The 24,912-nt window shown below is 39.5% G+C and overlaps 1 protein-coding gene across 5 annotated transcripts in view; it reads left to right on the top strand.

Annotated features, from left to right (window-relative positions):
• Positions 1-24,912, top strand: part of CEP85L (centrosomal protein 85 like) — a 129,080-nt gene that overhangs the window by 29,886 nt on the left and 74,282 nt on the right. For 2 of the 5 annotated variants that reach the window (XM_061378095.1, XM_061378092.1), the window contains exons 1-2: positions 2,501-2,642; positions 15,318-15,479. Coding sequence is in view for 2 of the 5 variants with exons in the window: in XM_061378091.1 (XP_061234075.1) it covers positions 15,318-15,479 (162 nt within the window). In the remaining 3 variants the exon portion in view is untranslated. Of the gene's footprint in view, positions 1-2,500; positions 2,643-12,123; positions 12,238-15,317; positions 15,480-24,912 lie in introns of those variants that run through there. The other 3 variants (XM_061378091.1, XM_061378090.1, XM_061378093.1) reach the window with 2 other exon arrangements.

The following is a 24,912-nucleotide window of genomic DNA, read 5'->3' on the forward strand; positions in this document are numbered from 1 at the left end:
AGCAGCTGCCTGAATCTCTATAAGTAGTCTAATGTTTTGTCCCTTTAATGTGAAAGAAGACATTGTTCCTTTTTGTCTGTGCTATGAATTCCTATGTATAACACGTTTGCCTTGTTGAAGTGTTGCTTGGTGGGGTTTTTTATTGTTTTTTTTCTGGGTTTTTTTTTCAGTGCTTCCACAAAAGAATGGAGTGACATTATCTTTGTTCAACAGCTTGCAGAGATGCTGGGTGTTCTGAACACTAGGTGCAGAGATTTCAGTTAATTTGGTGGAAGCTGCAGGAATTCAGGGTGTTCTAGTTCTCGATTATTTGTGTCTGGCGCACGAATATCAGAAGGTTGTATCACAAGTGCGTACTGGCACTAGCTTCAAACTGTTGAAAAGATTGTTGGTGTTCATTTTTCATTTGTTTCAGAAAACTTTGGATTGTGGCATTTATGACACATCCCTTTTGCGTGGGATAAAGGGAGTTAGTACCATGCTGAATTTGTCAGCAATTCTGGTCAGTCAGTTATTGGATGGATGTTTTGCTTTGGTTTGTTTGCCAGAATTGTCTTTAAGATTTGAGAACTAATTTTGGGTCTTGCTTTTCTTTCCTCCCCCATAATCTTTCTTTTAAATACTCAGGGTTAATACGAAGTTCAACACTTTATCTATAACCAGTAGAAGTGTAAAGTAGTAAAACTTGGAGAAATATCTCATAATTAGAGATAAAACAGAGTAACAAAAGGTGGTGGTTAATTAGAAAGCAAGTAGATAAAGGTTTAGGCTTGAGATATGATCTGTGCATTATAGTTTCCAACATATATTTCAGTCCCTTCCTTCATCAGCCGTACTTTGAAAGAGTCAAGAAGCTGTTTTGAGAGGTCCATAATCCCTCTAAAGAAGAGGAAGTTAATTAGCTCCATGCAGGTTTTTTTAATGAAGGGATGATGGCTACTAAGATCTTGGCTGTTACATTATTGCTGGGTTAGGTTTTTGGTGGTGGTTGCTTTTTTTCCTTCCCTAGAAGGAAGCTGTCCATGGGAAAAGTATTTTGTTGCAGGATGGTAGCATCCTAGTAGGAAGCAGAAGTTTAGGCATTTATTTTTCAAGATGAAGGAAGTCTTAATTTGGCAAGATAAGTTTCATTCTTTAACGACAGCTACTTGCTATGGATTCTGATTGTCTTTTAAATATTGGCATGGGAGCGTAACAGTTAGTGACTTGTTAATTCTTATTAAGCTGTGTTTATTACCAAAAGGCATTCTGTTTTGCTAGTTGTATTCTAGTTGTCTGTGGATATGGGTACCTAGAAGTCCTATATTTTGTTGAAAATCTTGCAATCCCCTTACAAACCTAGGTGTCTGTTGAAGAATTGTTAGATTTTCAGTAATAGATGCAGATTAATTCTGATTTTCTTAAAGTTTCTTAAATGGTAATAAGCAGAAACACTTCTTAGGGAGTATTTGTGGCCTCAGTTTATTCCTTCCTGACATTTCCAAATTGTTCGTGCTTTTCTGTTCAATAGGAGTTCTTTCTCTGGGGGAAAAAACCCCAAAACTAAACCCCAAAATAACCATCTTATTTGAATCCTGCAGTGATTTAATGACAAAGTTTGCTGCCCCTGCAAAATAAATTTATAAGTTCAGCTTTTTACAGTCTCTGTTCTAGAAAACTAAATTGCTGTTTTTGGAATGTATCCGATTGGCTTGCAGTCTTTCAGTCATTTTGTACATGAATGGTTTATAAAAACCTTGCAGCATAGTTTATACCTCTGTAAAGACAACAGCTGCTCACTGTGCTGCAGGAATTTAAATAACTGCAGTGAAGGGCATACAGCATGTAAGGCCCTTTGCTTATTAACCTAGACCATCATTTGAGATGCACAGTTGGCTAATGACTTTTTTTTAAGACTACGAAAGTATTCACCTAGATGTGTTGTCCCTCTGAGGCATGCAGTCATCCATTTAGGCTGTATGTGTCAAACGAATGCCTGGGGAAAGTGAAACAAACACTCTTTAAAATGGAATAACAAATATTACTTTCAGTAAACTGTACTACTTTCAGTAAACTGTACTACCTTCAGTCAAGCCTCTCTCCACTATCCAATATTACCAATAGTTGGCTACTACTGAAATTTGGCTGATAATAGATGTTTAGGTGACAAAAGTCAGAAGTGGTGAAAACTAGAAGTAAGGTGCTCAAAAGGATGTGATTGCCATTCCCTAAAAATAGTAGCCTGCATCCCTCTGCTCCTAGAGCCCTTGCAATGTGATTTGTTCCTCTGGCAAATCCCAGAAGACCCCTGTGTTCTCATACTTAACCCTTGTTGGCAGTGAATATGGCACACGTGGATCTGAAGGGTTCTAATAATCATGTCACAGTCAAAGCGCTAGAAACAGTTAAGATCACAATACACTGTAAGGCCCACAGGATGCTGCCTCCTTTGAGTGCCCCTAGACTGGATGCACAGCTTCACAACACAGGTCAGGAGATGGGGCTGATGACATACTTCTTCATCCTTTGGGGTGGAGGAGGACAGAAATCCAGTGGTTTTATCTGTAACAAGGTTTATTGGTCTGCTATCGGTCTGCAGCTGGGAATGTGATAGCTCTTGGGACATCTTGAGAAGGCAGGTTTATATTTTCAGGCTAGGCAAGGTGAAAAATGGTTAGTTACTCTTGCCAAGGGTAGACTTCAAATTGCTTGCCAGTTACAAGTGTGTTTGTGTCTCTGTGTGTGTGTGTATGCGTATGTATGCATGCTTACGTATATGGTGCACAATGAAGATTGATTACCTGAGCCTAAAAATCTTGCATCTGCAAGACTGGCTGCTGGAGTGTCCTTTGCTGTCTTCCACAGATCACAGTGATGTGAATGACATTCTGTGTTTTAGTGCTAGTGAACAAGGGTTAGTTACCTCTCTTCAAAAGCCATGCCTTCCCCCCTGCCCCTTCCCTCCAGGCAATTCACTTTTATGGACATAATATACACTCTTCTTAATGCGTATAAAAGATGAATGCCTTAATTGCTTATCAAGAAAAGTGTGGTAGATGAAGAGTGTATTAAATTGTTGGTCTTAGAGGTTAGCAATTGTTCTAATCTCTTGTATGTTAAACATTTACTGACTGAATATAGACACGTGGTTTCAGTAATTTTGTGCTTGTAAAACTTTTTAATTAAAATGAAGTAGTAAGTTTAATGATTTTTGAGAACAGTGCTTTGATTTTTAAGCAGGTGTGCAGAATAAGTACATAGTAAAAAGCAGTCTGAGCCGTTGTGTGCAGTAGTGGATAGTGGTGAAGGATGTGCTAGCTAGGGTAAGAGCACCTGGAGTTTCTCCAAAGAATACCTAGGATTTATGTCCACCAAATGTTGCTTATTAAGGTTGCGAATTATTTATGCTCAGATTTTAACCGTGCATTTAATACTTGTTAAGAACCCCTGTGTTTCAAAATATGGAGAAGTTGCCAAACATAGCAATAATACATGGTAGTAAGAATAACTGAAAGCCTCCTAAATCAAATAGATCTTGCATAACTTGAGGTTGTAGCCAGAGGTGATTATCTGTCATTGTTGGAAGTGGAGCCTGTTTGTTATAGACAGGTTAGTTAAAGAGGGATGGTACTACGTTTGTTCAGTATAAACTTTACCTTTTGTATTCTTTGGACACTTGTTCTTGTCATATAACTTGCCTGTGGTTTAAGAGTTGATGAGTTAAACTAATAGCCAAAAAACATCCAGCACGGGAATTGACGAAGTGCTGACTCGGTTGTAGTTGCTAGTAGTCTTTCAGATGCCCAAATGTGTCTTGAAATTGTACACTGACAATAAAAGTCTCATTGCAGTTGCGATTAGCTTTAAAACATGTTCAGTGTATTTGCTGTGTGATTCAAAAAGGGTCTTTTTCCAGCTGACTGATGCAGTGGGTTAACCTTGGCTGGCTACCAAATGCCCACCCAGCTGCTTACCTGTTGCTCCTCAGCAAGACTGTAGAGAAAATAAGGTGGAAAAGTGTGTGAGTTGAGATGAAGAAAGGAGATGATTTACCAGATGCTGTCATGGGCAAAGCAGACTTGATAATGTGGTCAGCCCATGGCAGCTACTCTCCCTCCATTCCTTTCTCTATGCTGCTCCCCTGCTCCAGCCTTGTCTCTCTAGGGGCTGACAGAGAATCTTGGCTCAGGTGCCCAGAGCTCCTTCTCCTCTCCTGCTCTCATGTCAGGGCTTGCAGGCCGGTTTCTCATACTTCCCCCCCACCATTGCTTCCAGGCAGCGTTTCAGTGTACTGAAGTGTAATAAGGTTCTGGTTTCTGTCTTGGGCTCCCACATGTGAGTTTTCTTGCTGACTACTGCAACTTGAGGTTCTAAATGTGATATGTACGACACTGCAAATCAGCTTCGAAGGCTCAGGTGGATAGCTGGAGAACAGGAGGAAGACATGTAGCTGAGAATAACTTGTGTAAATATACTCACAAGTGTGCTTAGGTTTGCGTTAGTCCTGTTGCATCCTCCTTCATGTGCCCTGAAACTGCTGACCCCAGTGGAATCACCCCTGAGCATGTGAGCTTTCCCTAGGCACTGTTCTCTGCAGCGCCTGGCTTGGTTGCCTGTGCTTGAACATCCTATTGATTGCACAGCTTTGCTCAAGTGACCTTCTTTGCAGCCAGGAATGCTGTAAGTGGCATTGCATCTTTCTGTCCATGTTTCCTAGGGTTCTTTTCTGTTTTTTTTGAGACTCAAATGGCCCTCTGTAAAAGAAAGGCAAGTACTGAGGTTTTATTGGGTTTTTTTTCTTTTTTCTTTAAAGGTGTGATAGTCCCTAAAATGTGGGAGGATGTGACAGAGAAGCTCTCCCTTCAAGCAAAAGGGAAGAACTTATGTGGGTGGCTTGCAGGGCATGATACCATTTTACGGATATCTGATAGATAGCAGAAAAATCTGGCAGAATCTTGTTTTGCCACTCCTGATGATATCAGGAAGTATACAGCTAATCCACAGACGTCCTGTGAAGGCTAAGGAAGAGTAAGAGAGAGGATCAGGAAAAAGTGACATTAATTCCATTGGACAGTGTAGCTTCCACCAATTAGTGGCCTCGCATACAGGTTTAAACAGGTCCGGAGTAATGAATAATGACTGGAGAGGTAGGAGGAGACTATCTCAGTCTTGCTGAAGAAGGGCAGTGCCAGTAGTGTCAAGGAGAAGTCATGCTGCCTCTTTATTCATTAAAGTACCTGAAGTAGACTTAGCAAATGTGAGTAGAAAAGCAGATGATGCTTTTCAAGCTTTTGACTTCCTAATATGTTAAGAGACCTTTGGTGTAGTACTCAGTCAAGAAACGTCTTGAATCATCCTGGAGTCACATCTGAGATTCCTTATAAGGTATACTTATGTTTTTAATGTCTTCTTTACTCCTTTTGTAGCATAGTTTCCAGATGGTGTGAAAAGCGGCAACTTTTTCAAATGTTTCTGAATAAATAAGGCTTTTTTTCAGGCTTTTTTTTTTTCCCCCATTATTTCTTTAAAAGATGGTATTTCCTCTCCTGAATGCCTGCTGTCCAGCAAAGCTATTTATAAGTTTTGGCAGTTCTTCGGAGACGCTCTTATAATTGAAAATTAATGCTTTGTATTAAAAGTTTGGTGACCAGCACAGAGCGAAAGCCCTATGGTTCTGTGGGTAGTAAGAAAACAAAGTGGAAGTATAGTGACCCAGCTAGAGGTACTAAAAGGCATTGAAAATACCATTAGTTAAAACTTTTATCACTCTAGCAAAAGAGACTTCGCAGAAAACAAAGCCAACATTTGCAATCTCAACATCTTTCTGTTCACTTAATCATCTGAAATACCAAACTGATGGAACAAGGGCTTTGTGTGGTTGGTGGAATTATTGCAAGCTAAGTTTTGGTTTAAAACTGATGTAGGTGTGCAGATGGAAACACAAGAGGTACTGGTTTGAACTGTGAGTATCTTAGGCAGGGTTGGTGGTGTACAGTGTGAGGGATATTTTTTCTTCTTTCTTTAAGCTGTTGCTCTTTCTTTTTAAATTCCAGAGTACTGTCTTCCCTTTCATTGAATATGTGTGAACTGAAGCTGAGCTTAGGGAGAAGTTGTGTTCTGTGACATGTGCACTGAAAGATTGTAAGGAAAATCCCCATATGACTTGAGTGAAGCCACTTAACCCAAATGTAACAATATGGGAACTCCCTTACATGATGTGCATACTTCTTTTTTGTTAGCATGCACTCAAACTATAGTCTGGGTACTCAGTCTCTGGTGTATCCATATTAAAGTAGGTCCTGTTGTGTGTATAATGCACATTAGACCTCTGAAAAATGGTGGAAAAAATCTATCATTGTTATATATGAGCAAAATATTTCAGTGATTTTTTTTTTTAATTTTTTTTGTGTGTGTGATGCTTGTCTTCATTTATTAGTGTCAAGGATGTTTTTAGATCTGATACCTGATTACAAGGAGGGGAGAAATCATGCTCTTTGAAATAAGAAAGACTGCTAGACTCCTTTATTTGATCCACTTTGGTATGTGTGGGAACTGCTTAAAACCATGTAGAATTTTTTGACTTATTCTAGCATCTATGATGACTTCATTTTCCCGCCTGCATAGGGGAGCTTGAATTAACTCTTTAAAAAGAAAGAGGGAGGACAAAGGTAATTCTGTAAGAAAAAATGTTAGAATGACAGAGTTTGGAGGAAAAAACCCAACAACTTACTAGGTTTTGAATACCAGTAAAAGGTAACTGCAAGAAGGGCTATAAACCTAGATAGTAATCTGTGAATATTAGCTTTTTTTTTTTTTTTGGTAGGAGGATTTAGCTGGTCACCTACAAGTACACAGATTTTTAACAGAGTAGGAACTGACTGCATGTCTCCAGGGCTGGCTGTTTAAAGTTTATATTATCTTTAAGCATAACTTAATGTGTTTATTTTCCTAGGCATTCCCCTCCTCATATTGTAAGTGATAAACTTTCCAAGTTTGAAAGGTAGCCTTCTCTTCTGCAGTTACTCTATGGAAGTGAATGGAAAGTAAGAATATCTTTTTGTGTTTCTGTGGGGTGAATAGTGCATTGACTCCAAAGACAAAGAGGCAAGCCAGCATAGCAGGCATGAGGTAATATATGTAGTCTGCCTGCCAAATGTGAAATAAGAAACATCTGCAGTTTGTATTTTGAAGTTCTGTTTTATGCAAATGCTCTGTCTGGAAGCAGAAAGCTCACAGGAGTGCCATCAACAATTGGACTGAATGCCTGGTCTTGCTCCTGTCAGTGATGCAATGAAGGCAAACTTCTTTCTTTCCTGACAAGGGCAGGTATTTTATTGTTAGCCTGGTATTAAATAACTACAGCTAAGTGCTGTCTCGTATAAAAACTGTGAAGTGTGTTACAGATTTGAGTTTGTTTTGCATCTTTGTAGAATAGAGCTTAAGAAGGTGAGTCCATTATTAGATATTGTGTCAGTCTGAGGATTTTGCTACTTATTCAGCTAGCAGAATGATGTGTTGAACACAGCTTTCTGCTAGTTGAACAGATTTTGTTCTCTGCAGCAAAGCCAGCAGAGATTTATGCCTATCTCACTCCAGTTTAGAATCTGCCTTAATGTGTGATTTGGCAGTAGGGATAAGCCTAGTTACTAGCTGGTTGCTGCTAGGCATCACAAGTATGCCTGTATGTTCCCACTCCCTCCTTGGCAATGTTTCTAGTCTGACCCCTTGCTGAGCCAGTTTAGGAAATCAAATTAGCAGATAACCGTTCTTGTAAGCAGGAACAGTTTGTTCCTGAACCACTTTCTGTGAGGCCTGGAGTGGCAGGGCTTATGCTGGGGAGGCAGCAGTGAGTATGTGTCTGAGAAGGGTGACCAGCCTCTGCATAGCAGCTGACCACTAGATCTGATTAGCTCTAATGTCAAATAGCATTCTCAACTCAAACCCATTTTAGCTGGGAGTGTTAGGTAGCCAGCTGGACTCTTTGATGGAAAGACAGAGCTGGGCACCTCTTATTTCTATGGGCTTGGGGGTGGGGGTTGATAGAGAGCAAGCTACCTGATTATGTCCTCAACTGCCATGGCAAGGTTTCCTAAAGCTCATCTGTCAAACTGATGTATTTATTCTTCTTAGCTCCCCTTTTCCCATTCTTCCTTGCGTGAGAAAGCTTGTAACTTGTTCTTGTTCTTGTTGTTTAAATTGCAACTTATGAAAGTTCACACTGAAATAGTTTTTGTACAGAAAACAAACGTTTTATACCTATAATTATCGTGGTGAGAGATAAGGTATTTAGCCACTTCTGGGGGATATGGAACCAAAATAGTTTAATTGTTATTAGGGAATTGCAGAGGCAAAAGAAGTCTGAGGTTTTGTGACACTATTACGTTAAAATTTATCATTCTAAAGAAGTGGGAGCACAAGTTTATATTCCTTAAAATATGACCATAGTCAGGTTCATCTAATTGATACTGCCAATGAGACATATGCTTACGTAGAGGATTGTATTTTTAGGAATTTCTTCTTTGGGTTTCTCTTCTAGTTTTATTTTTCTCTAATGTTTTAAGATTTTTCTCCCTCCCCATAATTGAATTCTTTGTATGGCCTTTGTATACCAGGCAGTATGTTATCAGGCTGTATAAATAAAAATATTGGTCTCTGTCTCAGTATTCTTCTGCTTAAATTCTTGCATGCCTTTTTTTCTTTCATTGCTTCTCTAGCTGTACATTTTTATCTTCATATTTAGGATTTCTCTGATCAGTTTCTAACCGAAAAATGAAGAGAACTTAGTTAACTAGCTTGCAGGCTTTGTCAAGATAGCACACTAATAAAGGAGGAGAGTCCTCTGGATGAATCATACTTTAGCTATCTGACGCTATAAAGTGCTTTTGAGAAACTGAAATGTAAAAATTCAGTAGTTAGGGCTGTCATTTCATCCTACTTTGCCCTGCTCCTGTTTGCAGTGTGATTAAACTGTATCATCCACCTACTCTACTGCGTTCATGTGAGATGGGGGACTAGGACCTTCTGGTACGTCAGTTCATGGCCATCTGCTAGACTTCCTGAAATTTCACCACCTCCAGAGTGTTTGTTGAAAAGGGCCCCAAAACTGTTACCTGGCTGCCTTCCTTAAAGCACCAGAAACCCTCTCTTATCAGTGTACTGCTCATCTCAGCAGAGAAGACGTTGCACTGTCAACCTGGAACTTGTGTTGGGCATGTGTATTAGTAAAAGTTGCAATTTGTTTTGCAGGAGGATCACAGAGATGGACTGCACCTAGCAAATCCCTGTCTAGGTGTTAGGGTTGGGATGCCAGTTCTTTAGCATTATTTCAGGAGTATTTATTTGATCATGTAAGTGGGTGTTTTTTTTTTGCCTGTGTCTGCAAGGAACATTCATGTGCCTGGTTCTTTTTATTCGGTCAGGATATCAGATTGAATGAATCCAGCGAAGTTTTTGCTTCACCTTCTGTTGAAGGAGCTTGCTGTTGCACCATTCCATCAGCTGACTGTCAGCTTTTTTTAAAAGAACCCTGCTATATAAATATGTTGGTGAGACATCTACTTTTTGGAAAGGGTGTTTTGCATTTTAAGTTCCCCTGCATCCATTTCCTTTTCTCCTATTTGTGTCATCTTTCTGCAGTTGGAAAAAAAAAAAAAAAGCTTAATTATTAGCAAAGAATTGTTGTGCATGAAACATGCACCAAAGTAAGGTTTTATTTAATCTTTCAGCAGCAATGATCTTGCAGCTATGATAAGTAAACCTAAAATGGTTTTCCAGCTGAAGTATGTTTACTGCTACAATACAGCAAATGGTTTGCTGAGGGACTGTTTGTGGGTTTGTTTGTAGACTTTCTCTTTTGAAGAGATTATGGTTATTTAGCCAGATTGGACAGGGAGAGAGCGCAGAAGAGAGGCTGCAAAACCTTGAGGGATTTGTTTTGGGGGTGGGGAAGGGAGAAATTGCAGCTGCAGAAGTTCAGCAGCATCAGGGGACTGCGTGAGTAGGCATGGGGGAATGGGTTGTGGGTGAGTTGCCTTCTTTCAAAACACTATTGTAGGATCTGCTGGCATACCTAGGGGTTTTGGTAAAGCTGTTGGTGAGGCTGAACCAAGTAGCTTTGGCAGTGCAGGTTGAAAGGACTTTTTCCTTGGAAAGAGCCTCAGGCAGTTTTCAATGCCACTGTGGTGTGAAATATTATTGTACAGCCTGGTCGTATATTTGGGCTGGACTGAGCTTTGCATAGTTGTCAGGTTTGTGAGTAGCAGCACCATTTGACTGTATAAATTTACACTTGCTGTCACGGGTGTTTCACTTCTGGTCACAGTTTATGTCAAAGTCATGGTATGACTTTGTTAGGATACTTAAGTTAGGATGTATCTGCTGTGAAACCCACTTTTGCTGTTGCTTTTCATTCAGTGTCTAGGTAAAATAATAGTGTCATAGCTGTCACTTAAAATAATACTTCACACCTGAAAGCATGTTAGAGGTATTTTGGGAACCAAATATAAAGACGGTGGTGTTTATTAGTTTGTATATCATGTGGGATCTGCGCATGCCACTGAAATTAGAAGTGGTAACGATCCAGCATTAACTATGTGTCTTTCTGCCAGCAGTAGCTGACAACAAAACATTATTTTCTGTAATACACAGGAAAAGGTACATGTTTTTGTGGAGTGAATTTCAACTACTGTTCTCTTTTAATAAGTAATCTACTTCCTGCACTTTTATATGCATAATTGTTAACTAGTCTGGACCTAGGCTGGAAACACAGCACTAGGCCAGTATACTTAACTGGCCAAATCCAAGGACACAGTCAACTGTTTATATAAACGAGGCTCCTCCTGAGATTTGTTTAAGATATTGGATGTATTTTGTCATTTTTGTCATTGAAAGTTACAGCCAGATACAATGAAACTTCCTTCTTTTCTATTAAATCCCTTGAAGGGTAGATTTTCCTGACCCAGTAAGGAATTATCTTAGTCAGATGGCAGTATATACAGTTGATCAGCACAAATATCTATCAGAAATCTTTGCTTTTCTTGCCCCACTCTGTGTTTTGGGCAGATGGACAATAGCTGTTGATTGGCAGGTTTGAGGTTAGAGCAGCAGGGTAAAGCAGGTGTGCTAGCTGGGTGGTGTAGGGGCTCCTGTGTATCTTTTCACGCTTGATTCTTTTAGTGTAGGCTGCTTGCTGTATGAAAGATTGTATATTTACAGAGAGCTGTTGAAAAGGAGTCCGGGAGCACAGAACTGGGTGCACAGCTATTGGTGATATTTCAGGATTTAGCTTGGGTGGGCAGTTTTAAATAATGAAACTAGTAAATGAATTCTTAAATAATGACTGGGACTAATGGGGTCTATCAGGTCTTGTTTCATGGGTTAAGTTTCCTCATTGGAGTTTGTGCAGTTGTCTTCCCTCAGCGATGGAGAAGGGGGTTTGCTCTCTGGCACTATGAATTTGGTACATATGACTTACTGTTGGGTGTTAATTATTGAGTCCATTTCTGCTGTCTTGTTGCTTTTAGTTGGCCTTTTGGCCTTTTATAAGAGTGTGTTCAGTTAGCTTTGAAAAGCTCATTTTCATGTAGACAGTTTATTTTTGTAGTGGCTTTCATGAAAAATCACCATTATGTCCACAATGTGAAGCTCTGCAAATGCATAATGAAACATTAAAAAGTGTAGACTCCTCAAATATATCTTTAGCTATCTAAAAAAACCAAACCAACCAAACCCAAAACCATCCAGCCATAAACCCCCAACCAACAAAGCAGCATGTTTAACATCAGGGTTTCTGTGGGAGGCAAAGGGAAAAGTGCTTCTTGAGGTGATTGCATGCAACCATGTTCTGATGCCATGTCTAAAACAGGCTAAAAAGCATGTACTGTTTATCTATTTATATTTGAAACCAATTCTCTTTCTTGGGACATAATCCCTTTTAAATGCAGAGGCCACTCTTGAGCAGTAGAAGCCCAGTAAGGGAGAAAATTGGTCCATTTCACCCCATCCCAGCCTCTCCATGCTTCTGTGTACAGGATGGCTGTGAGGGAAAGGTGTGATCCCTTGACAGCACTGTAGGCGTGCTCCTGCTGCACACAACCAGCTGTGCATTGTAAGGGGCAGTGAGAGGGAGCATCTGAATGAAGAGACCCTTCTGGAGGACAGAGTGCTGTGCAGAGAGACTTGAATATTTCCTTGGGGAGCCAGGTGGGATTTGGCAGGCCTGTGCTGAGCCAAAGCTAACAAACTCTTGATGGCCTCATGGTGAGCTGTGTAGCTATGGATGTGTACCAGCACTTATCTTGTCAGGCCTGCCAGCTCAGGAATCAAGGTTCATGGGTTAACTTTGAAATGCTGAGATGCGCCTGGGTGCAAAGTTGCTCCAGGAAGTGTTGGGTTAATTTTCTGTTGTGCCAGCAAGTCCTCCTGGACCTGTGCTTCAGCACCACACATGGGGCTTGGCATATTGCCAAGCTGGCTGCATGTAGGTGTATAATTGAGAATACGTTATAGTGTGGTTTTTGTCATATTTTCTTATTTCCTCTGTGTACAGCACCTATAGAGATCCCAATGGGGATAAATGTCTGCCCCCTCTGGTGCGTTAACCATTTTTATTGGGTCTAGTTGTCCTGTATTGTTGCATCTTTTGGGATATATTGCAGCAATATGTTTGGAACTTGAGAGGCTCTGATGAGATGTTAGGAGAATCTTCTTTGCACAGAGGATGGTTAAATGCTGGAACAAACTGTGCAGAGAGGTTGTGGAATTTATGTCCCTGGAGGTGTTGAAGACTCAGCTGGATGGGGCCTGGAGCAGTCTGATCTAATGAGCCTTGCTTTGAGCAGGGGGTTAGAGTAAATAACCTCTGAACATCCTTTCCTATTTAAATTACTCTAATTCTGTGGTATTTTTACCTTTTGCTCCTCAAAGTTTCACCACAGTGGAAAGTACCTCTCCTTTTTCAGGGACTGCATATGAATGGTTATAGGTTCACATACTGAGCATTTGTCTAACCAAGGGATCTAAAGAGTTTTGCACTTAATGCTGTGTTGATTTAATTTGCCCTAGTGATAGCGTTATCTGCTGTATTTCTTTTAACACTTGTTTAATGCCATAAAAGCTGAAATGTCACTAAAGAATCATTTTGTGGAGAACATTATAATGAAGGGTAAATGAAACTAAATTTCTCTTCTATAAATGTATTTTAAATGTCTCCTGAATAAGAACTGTCTCTGGCTTAATTAGTTTGTGTTCCCATAAGTCAACTTTACTCTTGCTGGAATAGCTAGGTGCAGCTTTAAAAGTATGAAGGTGGAAGTCTTGTGGAAAGTAGGCCTATTTAGAGGAATGGATGATTCCCAAAGCAGCCAGAGTGTTTAGTGAAAACTGTGCTGGATGGTAGGAGATGAAGAAGTGTCCCAGTTTCCCATTAACCTGTATGTGAAACTGTTGTGTTTCAGTATGTTAGATGATGACACAGAGAGGATGGTATGAAGAATGACACCTGGACTGATATTCAGTTAGGATTTCTGGGACATCCTTACAGGGTGTGACTGGTGAGCCATGGATGAACCATAGGCAGTTGTATTCATGTCTGGCTCTCCTGGTCTTCTGTTCTACTCCTTACCCTTGGATTTGAAAGCTACTCAATGGAATATTTAAGAGTTAAGGTACTTTTGGGGAGGAAAAGCAAAAAGTTTAAAGAAGACAAGGAAATATATTGCACAAGCTATGGCTAAAGGGGAAGGAGGATGAAATGATTTTAAAGACTGAGAAAAGATAGGAAAATGTGTTAAAGGGAAGAAGAGGCAGTAACCTCAAAGGAGAATTGAGACAAGTGAGATGGACAGGCACACCTCAGACCTCCAAGAACCTGCTTACAGAAAGTAGGGTCTGTTAGATGTCATGCTACATTTAAATAGTGCATACAGTAAGGAATTGTATACTGTATTCTTCAATTTACAAGTGGCTTGGTGAGCAGCTGCTATCACTCTGGCTAGTAGGTGTAGTGATTTGGCTGCTATATGGGAAGTATGTATGCATATATATGTGTGTGAATTATAGATATACAGACATGTTCATTTTTACATCCTTTTCTAAACTATTAAATTTACTGGGAAACAAGTACAGCTGGAAATAGCTATAATCTGCAGATGTCATTGCAGAGGCAAATTGCTGTTACAACTTTGGGTGGATGTTGCTGAAAATGTTTAAATGACCTAAAAATAACCTCATGTAGCATAAGAGACATTGTATGTGCCTGATACTTCTTCATGAGTCATTTCCTGCTGAAAGTGTTACGCAAAGCTAACTGCTAGAGGGGGTGTTTGTATGTGGTTATATATAAAATAAAGAGCAGGCTGTGCATTTTTACCAAGGTGCTTTATGTGGCTCTGCTGGCTTGGAGTGTGAATGTGATGAGCGGTATTCTGCCTATAAAAAATGCTCAGATTTAGATATTGGCTATTGGAGATTGTGATGGCCCCCTGGGGTTGTACTCTGTGGTGTCTTTTCCCTTGAGACGGACTATAAAGTAGGCTACACATCCTCAAAAATTCCTTGAACAGAGGAACTATTTGCTGCTCTAAATTGTGCTTTACAATTTAATAATTTAATGATTGTTTAACCAAAATTAAATCACTGGATGGATAGATGTATCACAAAGATAGCATGTGTGCAGCGACTGTGTTCCTGCTTGAGTTGGTAGTCTGTCTTTTAATAACTGAAAACTACAGGTAACAGTGAAACATAATGACTTTAGATATTGGTGTTAATGAAGCTGCTCCTTCATTTAATAACTTAGGTCATGTGGTTTATGCATAGTTGGACATGACTGCGTTTCACTGGCCAAATCTTTCAACTGCTTTCTCTCCAAAAATTCATTAATTTCTGACTGTATTTAAATACTTGCAATGCAAATTTTTACTGTGAGTTGAGAATCGGTTTTAGGATAGGAATTGTGTGTCTTGTTAAAGTTAGTGCAGTAACAGTTTGGAGGTCACACTTTTTAATGCAAAAATGTATTTACTGGATTTTTTGGGGGGAGGATTTTAATTTAAAAAAACACAACAAAACCAGTCAAACACCAAACCAACCAGCCAACCAAAACCCACAGCACACACAACTCCCCAACAACAGAAAACAGCCAAACCACCAAACACCAGCACCCCCCCTCTCCCCCCCGCAAACAAACCTACAAAAAAATCTCAACTCAAAACATTAGCACAGTCTGGCTCCAACCTGAACTATGAAACCTAAGATTCAATTTTCATTTTGACCAGTATTTTGTTGTTGATTTCTGTACTGTATCCATAATGACAGACTTCTGGCTTCCTTCTTTATAGGCTCAGATTATTCCTCAGTGGGATGGTTACCTGGTACTGAATCCCTGTGGCCGTCCACAGCTATTTCATCAAGCAGTCAAAGCAATCCTGTCAGAAGACACAGTATAGCTTCCGACAGCGGGGACACTGGGATTGGTACCTCCTGTTCTGATAGTGTGGAAGGTGAGTTGACACTGTTTTGGATGTTTCTGAGAGAAACAATCCAAACTGTTTTAAAGGTACGTTTCCCAAAATAACAGTACTTTTGCAAAGCTGTTGAGCACATGCAATTCTTTGTGTTCCTGGCTGGACCAAGTAATTGTTCTGGTGAGGTTTAATTAATTTGCTTCTACATGAGTTGTATGTATTAACTTGCATCTCTGCCACAAAGCTGGTACTTGTATTGGATCTTTTGATAATTGCAGTTACAAAAGTGCCAGATTTGTATGGAGAAGTAATATCCTGTACTACAGCACTTGATAAACAAGTGGTAAATGCAGAAAAAAAGCTTTTGAGAGAGCTGATGAAAGGACAGTGCTTTCTGGTATCTATTGTGTGTGTCAGGAAAGAAAGCTTGCTCATTGCGGTTGAGAGGAAAATGGGTGTGTTGCCTTTTCACTTCTTTCTTCTGATGGGCGATGTTTGCATTTTATTGCATGGCATTTGACACAGAGTCAAAGATCTTTAAGGAGAATTAGCAGTATCTATAGATTGTTAAAACTTGTTTTGGACTAAATAATGATTACTCAAAGCTGATCATATCAGGGAGGGTTTCAGCCTCTAGGATAGCATCGTCTCCATAACACTGGCGTGCTCCCTATGGAATGTGTCACTGAATTAAGCCAGAATGAGAAACACTAGACAGTAGTAAGGCTTGAGGTTTTCTTTTTGCCGAGCCTTATTTCCCACTGAGATTTTTCCAGACTAAGGTGATGACAGGACGACTGTGGTTTTATTTTTCTCCAACTTTCTATGCCTGGTAAATTTTTCAAAAGTGGTAGCTGAAATGAGGAAGAAAAGAGAAATTAATATAAATCAAGTAAAGAATGCTGAATTAATGTAAGAGACAGAAGTCACTATAGGGGGGCTGAGAATTCCTGAAGAGAGGTCCAGATGCCTGAAGAGTTAAGTCTGTCAGGCCTCTGTGCACATGAAGAAATCCTTTCCATCCTCTTCCTGCTGCATCTGTCAGTTGGGAAGGAACTCCACAGGAGACGCCTCATAGCTTACTTTGTTTCCTTTAATTTCTAAATCTTTATCAGCTTTAGCAAAATAAAAAACTTACTCAAGTACTCAAATTCTTGGATGTAAAACTGAAATAGTAAATTGATATTAAAGAAAAAAAAGCAATGAAGTCTCTGCATTAAGAGATGTAGAGGGAATAAAGCTCTCATGATGTATATATGTGTGTGTATATGTATTTACATTCAGACTTGTGTTGCACAATGCTATCTTAAGATGCAGCATTTGAATTAAAAACATGCTCTCCCATCCCCCCTTTGAGGGCTTCCCCGTTTGAGGGGTGGGAGAGGAAATGAAACAGCACCTCCTCATCAGATGTTGTCCTGGCTAAAGAGAACAGACCAGCTGTTCCTGGGTACAGGGAGAGAGGGGGATGGCACAGGAGTACAATCACAAGTTTCATAGGCAGTCGTTACTGTTTAACTCTGTTCATTTGCATGCTTTTATAGAGCATTGTTATGAGCTGCACTTAGGGTTTGTCAAAGCAAAAGAAGGGAAAAGTTGCAACAATGGGTAGTTCATGAAGTTTATGCCTCTGGTGATGCTTGACAATGGTCAGTTCTACTGTATCTTTACTGTTATAGATTTCCTGCCACCTTGTTTGAAAAACTTTCAGTAGCACAAAATAAAATATTGAAGAAAAAAGGGGAGGGAAACCGAAATGTAAATCAGAAGTTAACAGAGATTGTGGCAGATTTGAAAATGGAATGTGTATGTACATTTTTAGTGGAAAGTGCATTTCCCTATGATACCTACTTGTCTGCATCTCTCAAGCTGCCCCCACATCCACAAAAAGTATCATTGTGATCTGTGGGACTGCCAGGCCACACTGGTAATTGCAGATTTGATGCTGGCCATCTGTTCTCAATGTGGTGCTTGGGAAGAAGCCATTGGGGATTTTTTGGAGGGGAATTTTTTTTTACAAATCAGCAGATCATTGCAATTTTTAACAATGCTTAGAGATGGACACATGGCCTTGCTGTTTCCTTTCTTTCATGGCTACTAAATATCAAAGTCTTACTTTTAGAATTAACATCTGCTTTAGTTCTGGAAGTGCAGGTGAATTCATTTGTACAGATGTGTAGTTACTAGTGCAGGGAATGGAGCTCAGATGCATTTAAAATCCATTTTACTTGGTTTTTTTGTATGTTAAACGTTTCTTCGAATTAATCTCATTCTTCATGTCATGAGCACATGTTCTTTCTGAACCTGCAGGGCCTAAAAAATAGGGCCAAGTAGCTGTTGTGTTAGGCTTGAAATTGCATGGTTTGGAGGGGAGATGGGTTTTAACAAAGCCAAGAGGAAGATTTTCTGTTAAAATGTCTTCAGTTGGTGGTTGTATGTTGTATTGTGCAAAGGTAGGAAAATTAGGAAATAAAATAACTAGTGGAGTTCCATTGTTGAAGTCGATTAACGTCAATGTGCACTGGGGGAAGCTGAGGACAGAAATTAAAAAACTGTAAATGCAGGGATGTTTGTTTGGGTAGAATAAATCTAAATATTTTAATTTAGAGTGCTCTTAATGTAAGGATAAAAAAGCATTTTATGTCTGTGTAAACTACAGTTAATGTTGTTGCTTTTTTGTCTATTTATTTCCTGTTAAGTGGTTCTGGATTCAGGTCAGCTTTCGAGCGAGATAAAAATAAACACTGTATTCTGTATGGAGCAAGAGGAAGAGATTTTAGTATGGGTTTTGCAAGATTCTTCTAGGTTCTTTTCTTTTTAAAGTTACCTTTATCTGTAACTCAACTCTGTTACTAGTGTTTTCAGCTTGTCCTGTCCAAGTCTAGCAGAAGAGTTTATGCTTGGGCATTGATTGTAGCTAAGTCTTCAGAAAAATCTCATATTCTCTGCTTAGAAATATGGTGGAAGTGTAATGTAGAGCTCTATGAAGTTTGAAAACTTCCTGCATTTCTGGTAAAATAGGAGGTTTGTGTTCAGGATAAACTGTGTAGAAGAGAAGGTTTTTAGCTGGTGATGAGCAGCTGATCAACAATCAGTAAAGACTTACCTGAATGGGCTTGTTCTTGTTTTTCTTCTCACTGCCAACTCTGAAATTGGCAGACATAACATTTATGGCTTATGGTTACTGGGACAAAAGACAGCTCCCGACATCAGGCAGCTGTGCTGTGTGTAGTCCTATAGATTTAGGTTGTATCTTGGACTTTAGGCTTTGACCAAAAAAAAGATTTGTTGTTACTACTTCAGAGCTGAAGCTAAAAGAGGAAATAAGGTTAGGAAAAAAAGGTGTTAGGAAAAAAAGCCTCTCTTGTAAGGAAAAAGTGAGGGTATGAAGTTGTGAAAACTTTGAGCTATGGGATCTTGTGTCTTCAGGCAACTTAAAAGACTTTCAAATGGGAGCAGATTGTGGTAAACTTATAAATTATGACTTCTCTCATTCTCTGTCTACATTAAATGCATGGTCTGGATTAAAGTGCTTCTCTTATAATTTGTAGTGTCCATTAGGAAAAAGGTGGTGGGATACAGTATATAAATGTGCAATGCATTCACGAAGCATGATGTTTCCTATTCTCAATCATTGGTAACAGCATTAATAACCAATGTAACTCCTGTGCCGGTCATCATCAGTCTCTGCATAACCATTTCCTTTTTTGTAAGAAATATGAAGTCTATATTTTAAGCATTTTTTGAAACTGTTTTTATTTAGGTTACCTAATTAGAAAATCTGGGTCTTGCCAGAAATCAAATAGGCTGTAAACCCCAGCAGAGCTTTTCCTCGTGCACAGATTCTAAGTTTTGCCTTTTGGACAGGAGGGATGAGAACTTGGTGCTGATACAAGTTACAAGGCTCATGACTTTTGCAGCCAAAATATTTTCCACTGTCAGATAAGCTTGCTGTGCAGTGGGAAGTTCCTTGTAAAGCAGATATTTAACCATTTCGGGTTGCAAATTAATAGACATGACAATTCATAGAATATTGCTTTCTTGGAAAAGAGAGAGGGGATGCAGAGGATCAGAGTTACTACTGTTTTTTTTTGTTTGTTTGTTTTTTTACTGGGGAGTTGATGTTCCAGTAGTTTAATGTTTAAAAAACCCTTCTTGATTAAGACCACCACCCCTACCATTCCACCCCCGTAGAAATGTTGATGTAGGATGGATGGGTAGTTGTCTCTTTGTTTAGAAACCTGAGTAAGTGTGGTCTGTTCACAATTTAAAACCCTGTTCCATAGGTATGTATAGAGATTGCCTCTGGGACAGGAGCTGCCCCGGAACCGCCACTTGTGTATGGGGGGCTAGGTATAGTATGTTTGATACATTGTCACTGCATTTTGTGTAGTTCTGTCTTCCCTGGAACTCCTAACTGAATGTCTTAGTGTTATGAGACCCACAGCAGTCTCTTGTCTCTAGTTTGAACCAAATATGTTACCTTTTTGACAGATTAAAAAAATAATCTAATTAGTTCAATGTAATTGTAGCGTTTCTTGGTACATCAGGGAACGGAACAGGGTACAGCCAGCTCCAAAGTTACTTGATTTTGCTATTTCAAGCACTTTTCTTCCACCAGGTCTCAATCATGGTATTTTGACACTTGCTTGGGTATTTTTTTTTTCATTTTGCTGAAGGAAAAAGAGAAAAGTTAATAAATAGAGCTAATGAATGTAGTGAAAGGCAGAACTGAATTTCAGGAGACAAAACCTATCTATGAATATCTTGGGGGGGTTCTTTTGTTTAGCATGTTGCTAAAGATAATGTGATTGAGAATGTGTACAGGCAAATCAAGTTTGCACTTCTAGTTTTGATGTCAGGAAGGTAAAATAGCACAAGGATCCTAGATTGTGTGAGCTGGAAATGTAGTTTGTGCTCATGGTCTGCTGTGCTTTGGAATTTTAGATGACGACAGACTCTTGGAGAAGTCCCTGAGCTTAATCGAGTTGAGATAAATCTTTGTGCCTTTGGATCCTGGCAAGTGCTTTCTTAAGTTTGAAGTAGGCTGGTTATTTGGAGGGTAGAAAATAGTTGTAGTTGAGGCATTCTTCCTTGGTTTCCTTCCTTCCTGCTTGCCAGGTCTCACTTTGTGGAGCTGTGTTCAGCCCTCTCCGAGTCAGCCTTATTGTGTTACTTGGATATTATCTGTTCTGACAATCAGAAATGTGCACTTCACTTAGGCCTATATTAGATTCTGTTCTTTGTAGAAGAGGTATTGTCATCCCTTGCTAGAATGAAATGGCTATTTATGTATGAATTGAATAGAAATATTGTTTGGAACTTGGGTGTTTATTTTCTGAGGGTTTTTTTTTTTTGTAGGATTTGAACAAAATTTAAACCTGGGTTCTTTCAGAATTCTAGTCACTTATTTCCAGGATTTAGTGGATAGGGGGGAAAATGGTGCTAATAAATTTCCGCTAAAATAAGACATGGAGAAGTTGCTTCAAATAAGAATGGTACACTCCCTGTGTGAACCTGTGTACTCTGAATTTGAAATCGGCTTGAACTAAACTAAAGGCACTGACTGCTTCCACATTTGAATGTTCTGCAGAGAGAAACAGATGCTGCCTTAACTCATACTTTGCCTTCTTTTGCAATAGCTTCTCTGTTGAAACAAGCTCAGGGTGTGCACATGCTCAGATTGCCTCACATCAAACAATACTAGCAGGATGTTTCTCCAGCTAGCTAATAGTACTTTATCTAGTGAACTTGGTGAATTTGGTGAATTTTGCCATCAGCTAACATCAGTGCTTGGTTTTTAGGAAGATGACTTCTGGTCTAATAAGAAATAACTCGGTGAAAATGTGATTACTTAGCATTTGGCAGCATTCACTTTGCTACTGTGCAGAAAGTTATTTCTATCATATTTTGGAAGCCATGTTGGAGTTTATATTGGAATTAATGGGGTTTAGAAGGTGTGAGGGGTTGTCCCCTGCTGGCAGGTAAGCCCCCATGCAATCTGCCAAACTGACCCTTTCACCATAGGGATGGGGGAGAGGGTCAGAAGAACAAAACGAGGGAAAACTGCCAAGCCCCTGGGCTGAGATAAAGACAGTTTAATAAGTGAAAGGAAGGGGGGGGAAGGTGGGGGGTGGAAATCAAGTGGTGCACAAGCACCACCAGCAGACCTGTGTCCAGCCAGCCTCTGAGCAGCAAATACTTTGGAAAAAACCTGCCCCTAGTTATATATATAGTATGGAATCTCTTTGGTATTTCAGGTCAGCTGTCCCAGCTGTGTCCTCTCCCAACCCCTTGTGCACCCCCTTGTTGGGGTGGTAGGGACTTTGGTGCTGTGTAAGTACTCTTCAGCAGTAGCTAAGATACTGGTACGTTACCAACACTGGTTTTGCTCACCAGTGTAAAACACAGCACTATAGCGGCTGCTGTGAAGAAAATCAACTGTTCCAGCTATAAACCCAGTGCATGCTCTGCCCCTTATTCCATATAATTTGTGTCATGCTCAGATGAAATCTTGGGGAGCTGTTTTTAATATGGCCTGTAATCTACATCTTTGGAGTGTAGTGGATATCTGACATTCTGATGGGAAAACAAAGAGCCTCATAGAATAATCTTGTCTATATTTAGGCTACTATCATGAGACTGGAGTATGCCAAGCATTGTACATCTTTGCTGAGAGATTTCATGGAGGACTTTGCACTTTTCCTTACTACTGCTGTATCAAAGAAAACTCTTGGGCCTGCATTCAGCAGCTCTGTAACTTGGGATCTTGTGAATCAAACAGAAGTGAGATCAGTTTCAAAACAGTAAAAGAGAGGAATGTTTTGAGCCTTAAACTACCTTTGTATGAATACCGGGAATATTCTGTAGCTACTCAATATTTAATGTACATATTCAAGTAGCATTTGTAGTCTTATCTGAAAAAATCACTGGACTAGTTTTTAATCCTTTTCACTACATAGTATGCTTTGTGGTAGACTTGTAGTGAGTTCCTTACAGCCTGCTGCAGAGTGAGAAAAGACCTGTTGCTGCTGTCTGGAGTTCTAGCCTGGGACCTGTCAGAGCAGACTGGTTGTATCCACCCCAGAAAGGTTTGTAAATCCCTTTTTTTTTATTTTATTTGTTTTTAACAGTTTTACAGCACCACCACCTATTTCTGGAGGGCTTATGCTTGCTCTTAGTCTTTATTCAACAGACCTGTTTCTACCTTAAAATATTCTCAAAGAAAGCTTTTTTTTTTCCCCTTAGAGTCAACTCCAGTTAGTGTGTTTAATGTCATGCTTTATTTTAGCTGTGATTTCAGTATACTAATGATAAGCAATTTTAGTAAAAAACCCTTTGAAGTAGAATGTAAAAGCTCCTTGTTAAAGAGAGCCTTTATCAGGGCCTCACTTGTGGTCCTATGAGCTTCTGTGTTAAGTCAGACTTCTTACATCAGTTTTAGCGGTATAAAAGCAGCAGTGAGAAACAACAACATACAGAGGCCGCTCTTACATGAAGCGTATTTATGCCCATCTCACTTCCTTCATCACTGTCTTTGTTCAAGTTAGGGGAATGAAGTGTTAGTGTGAGAAAGTGAGAAACAGGCAGGAAATGACAAGTCTGACAAGCTAGCCTAGATTTTGGGTGGAATGAAATGATTTGACTTGTGGGCACTGGTAAGGGGGAAAAACCAAACAAGCCTGCAAGACTGCTTGCCCCTCTGCTTATGGTTTTGGAACTTGAGGATTTGTGTTGTTCTTTAGGTACACTTACGTACTTGTAATAGCTGACTTACCGAGGTTTGCAGTTCTTACGTATTTTCAGCAAGTGTAAAGGTAACATGTCATTAATTCATTGTAAATACAAGAAGAAAATGGAAAGATGACTGGGTGCTGAAGTGTATTAATCATAGAATCACAGAATAAACTAGATTGGAAAAGACCTTTAAGGTGAAGTCTAGCCATTACCCCAGGACTGCCAAGACTACCACTAAACTGTGTCATTTAGGCCCTCATTTTGGGTCTTAATGGAAGAAAAAAAAGATGTTCCAATGCAGAAGTGTATAAGCAAATTTAAGTTCTTTGATAGGTTGTAATTTTGTTGTTTGTTGTTTTTACCATTAGCAAAGTTTTAGAAATGAGGTGAAAGAAGAAGGTTCAAAATCTACTTCTGTTTCAGAGGAACTGGTATGAAATAGTCAGGAGATTGGAGGTGAAAACATTTCATGAGATGTTCCTCCATTTGAAATGTAGTTTTATAGCTGTGTACAGAAGATAATATTGTAGATGCTATTTTAAAATAACCTGGAAGAAGTCTGTACATAGTCTAAAGAATGGTCTTGGTTACACAAAACTTAGACAAGTCCTTTCTCCGGTTTTTGCCAGTGCCATATGAACTGTTTACTGTGTTCATTTGAATGTGCCGGGTAGCACCATGTGACCTGTTGTGGTATGGTATTTGAATTGAGAGCTGCAGTGAATTTGGAACTGGGCTGAAATGAACTTGTTGCTTAGGATTTGTTTTCTTGTGGCTCTGTTAAGGTCTAGACAATATCTGTAGTGTTGGTGCTGCCAGGAGAAAATATAAAAGCTTAAAAACTGGAGGCCCTGTGTTCCCTTCTGGCTTCAGGATGGTCATTGAAATGTAGCAGTGAAATAGCCTTTTGATTGCAGGGCAAGTTGGGACCTTTGTTTCTCCCTTTTTTGATTTGAAAGAAACTCTTTTCATGTCTAATTTCATAATTAAAGAGCAAAAGCATCATCCTGCAGATAGGATATCTGAATATGCTGCAGGTTTAAGCCAGAAAACATTAGGGTATGTCTCGATTAAAAAAATGACCTTTTCTTGCTCTGTGTTGTGATGACTTGTCAGTGATACTGAAGAATGTTTGAAGTTCAGAAGGGTAGGTTTTAAAATGTGGGGGGTTTAATATATATTTGTATTTGTGCAATAAATCTTGCCTGCTGCTCTTCAAACTCCTCAGTTTTCTGCCTGTGACTTTCTTTTTATTGCACTTAAAATTTGGCTTAAAGTTGGATCCTTTTTGTCTGGATACAGATCCTGGACTTGCTTTTGTCGAGAGTGATATTTACTTAGAAGGTAGAAGTTAAGCCTCATCCTGTGGATGGCAGAATACTGGTTCCTGTGAGAGGAAGTTTGTGTCTTGATTCGGCTTCGGTTTGCTTTGTTTTGCTTTTTTCCTATTGCTGGCAGTTGGTAGGTTTTTATTTTGCTCTTCTACAACCCACAGCTCTTCTCTTTACTGTGAGCTACTGTTCCCCACCACCACAGTGATAGGAAATCCTCTCCTGAAGTGACCACATGGAGGCTTTGGGAAGGTTTGCTGGTTTATTTTAGTATCCTCTATTGATAATAAACATCTTAAAGTGTTTTCTCACCTGTTGACCACTTTGAAATTGTTGGAGGGGAAAAGTTTCCATTAAAGGTAACTCTGCCACTGCAATTTTATGTTCTTGTAGTTTTCCTG

Source organism: Neopsephotus bourkii, unplaced genomic scaffold (genome assembly GCF_033783945.1).
Source record: "Neopsephotus bourkii isolate Nb327-2 ecotype Australia unplaced genomic scaffold, CSIRO-AGI_Nbou_v1 NB_1765, whole genome shotgun sequence".
Taxonomy (NCBI): Eukaryota; Metazoa; Chordata; class Aves; order Psittaciformes; family Psittacidae; genus Neopsephotus; species Neopsephotus bourkii.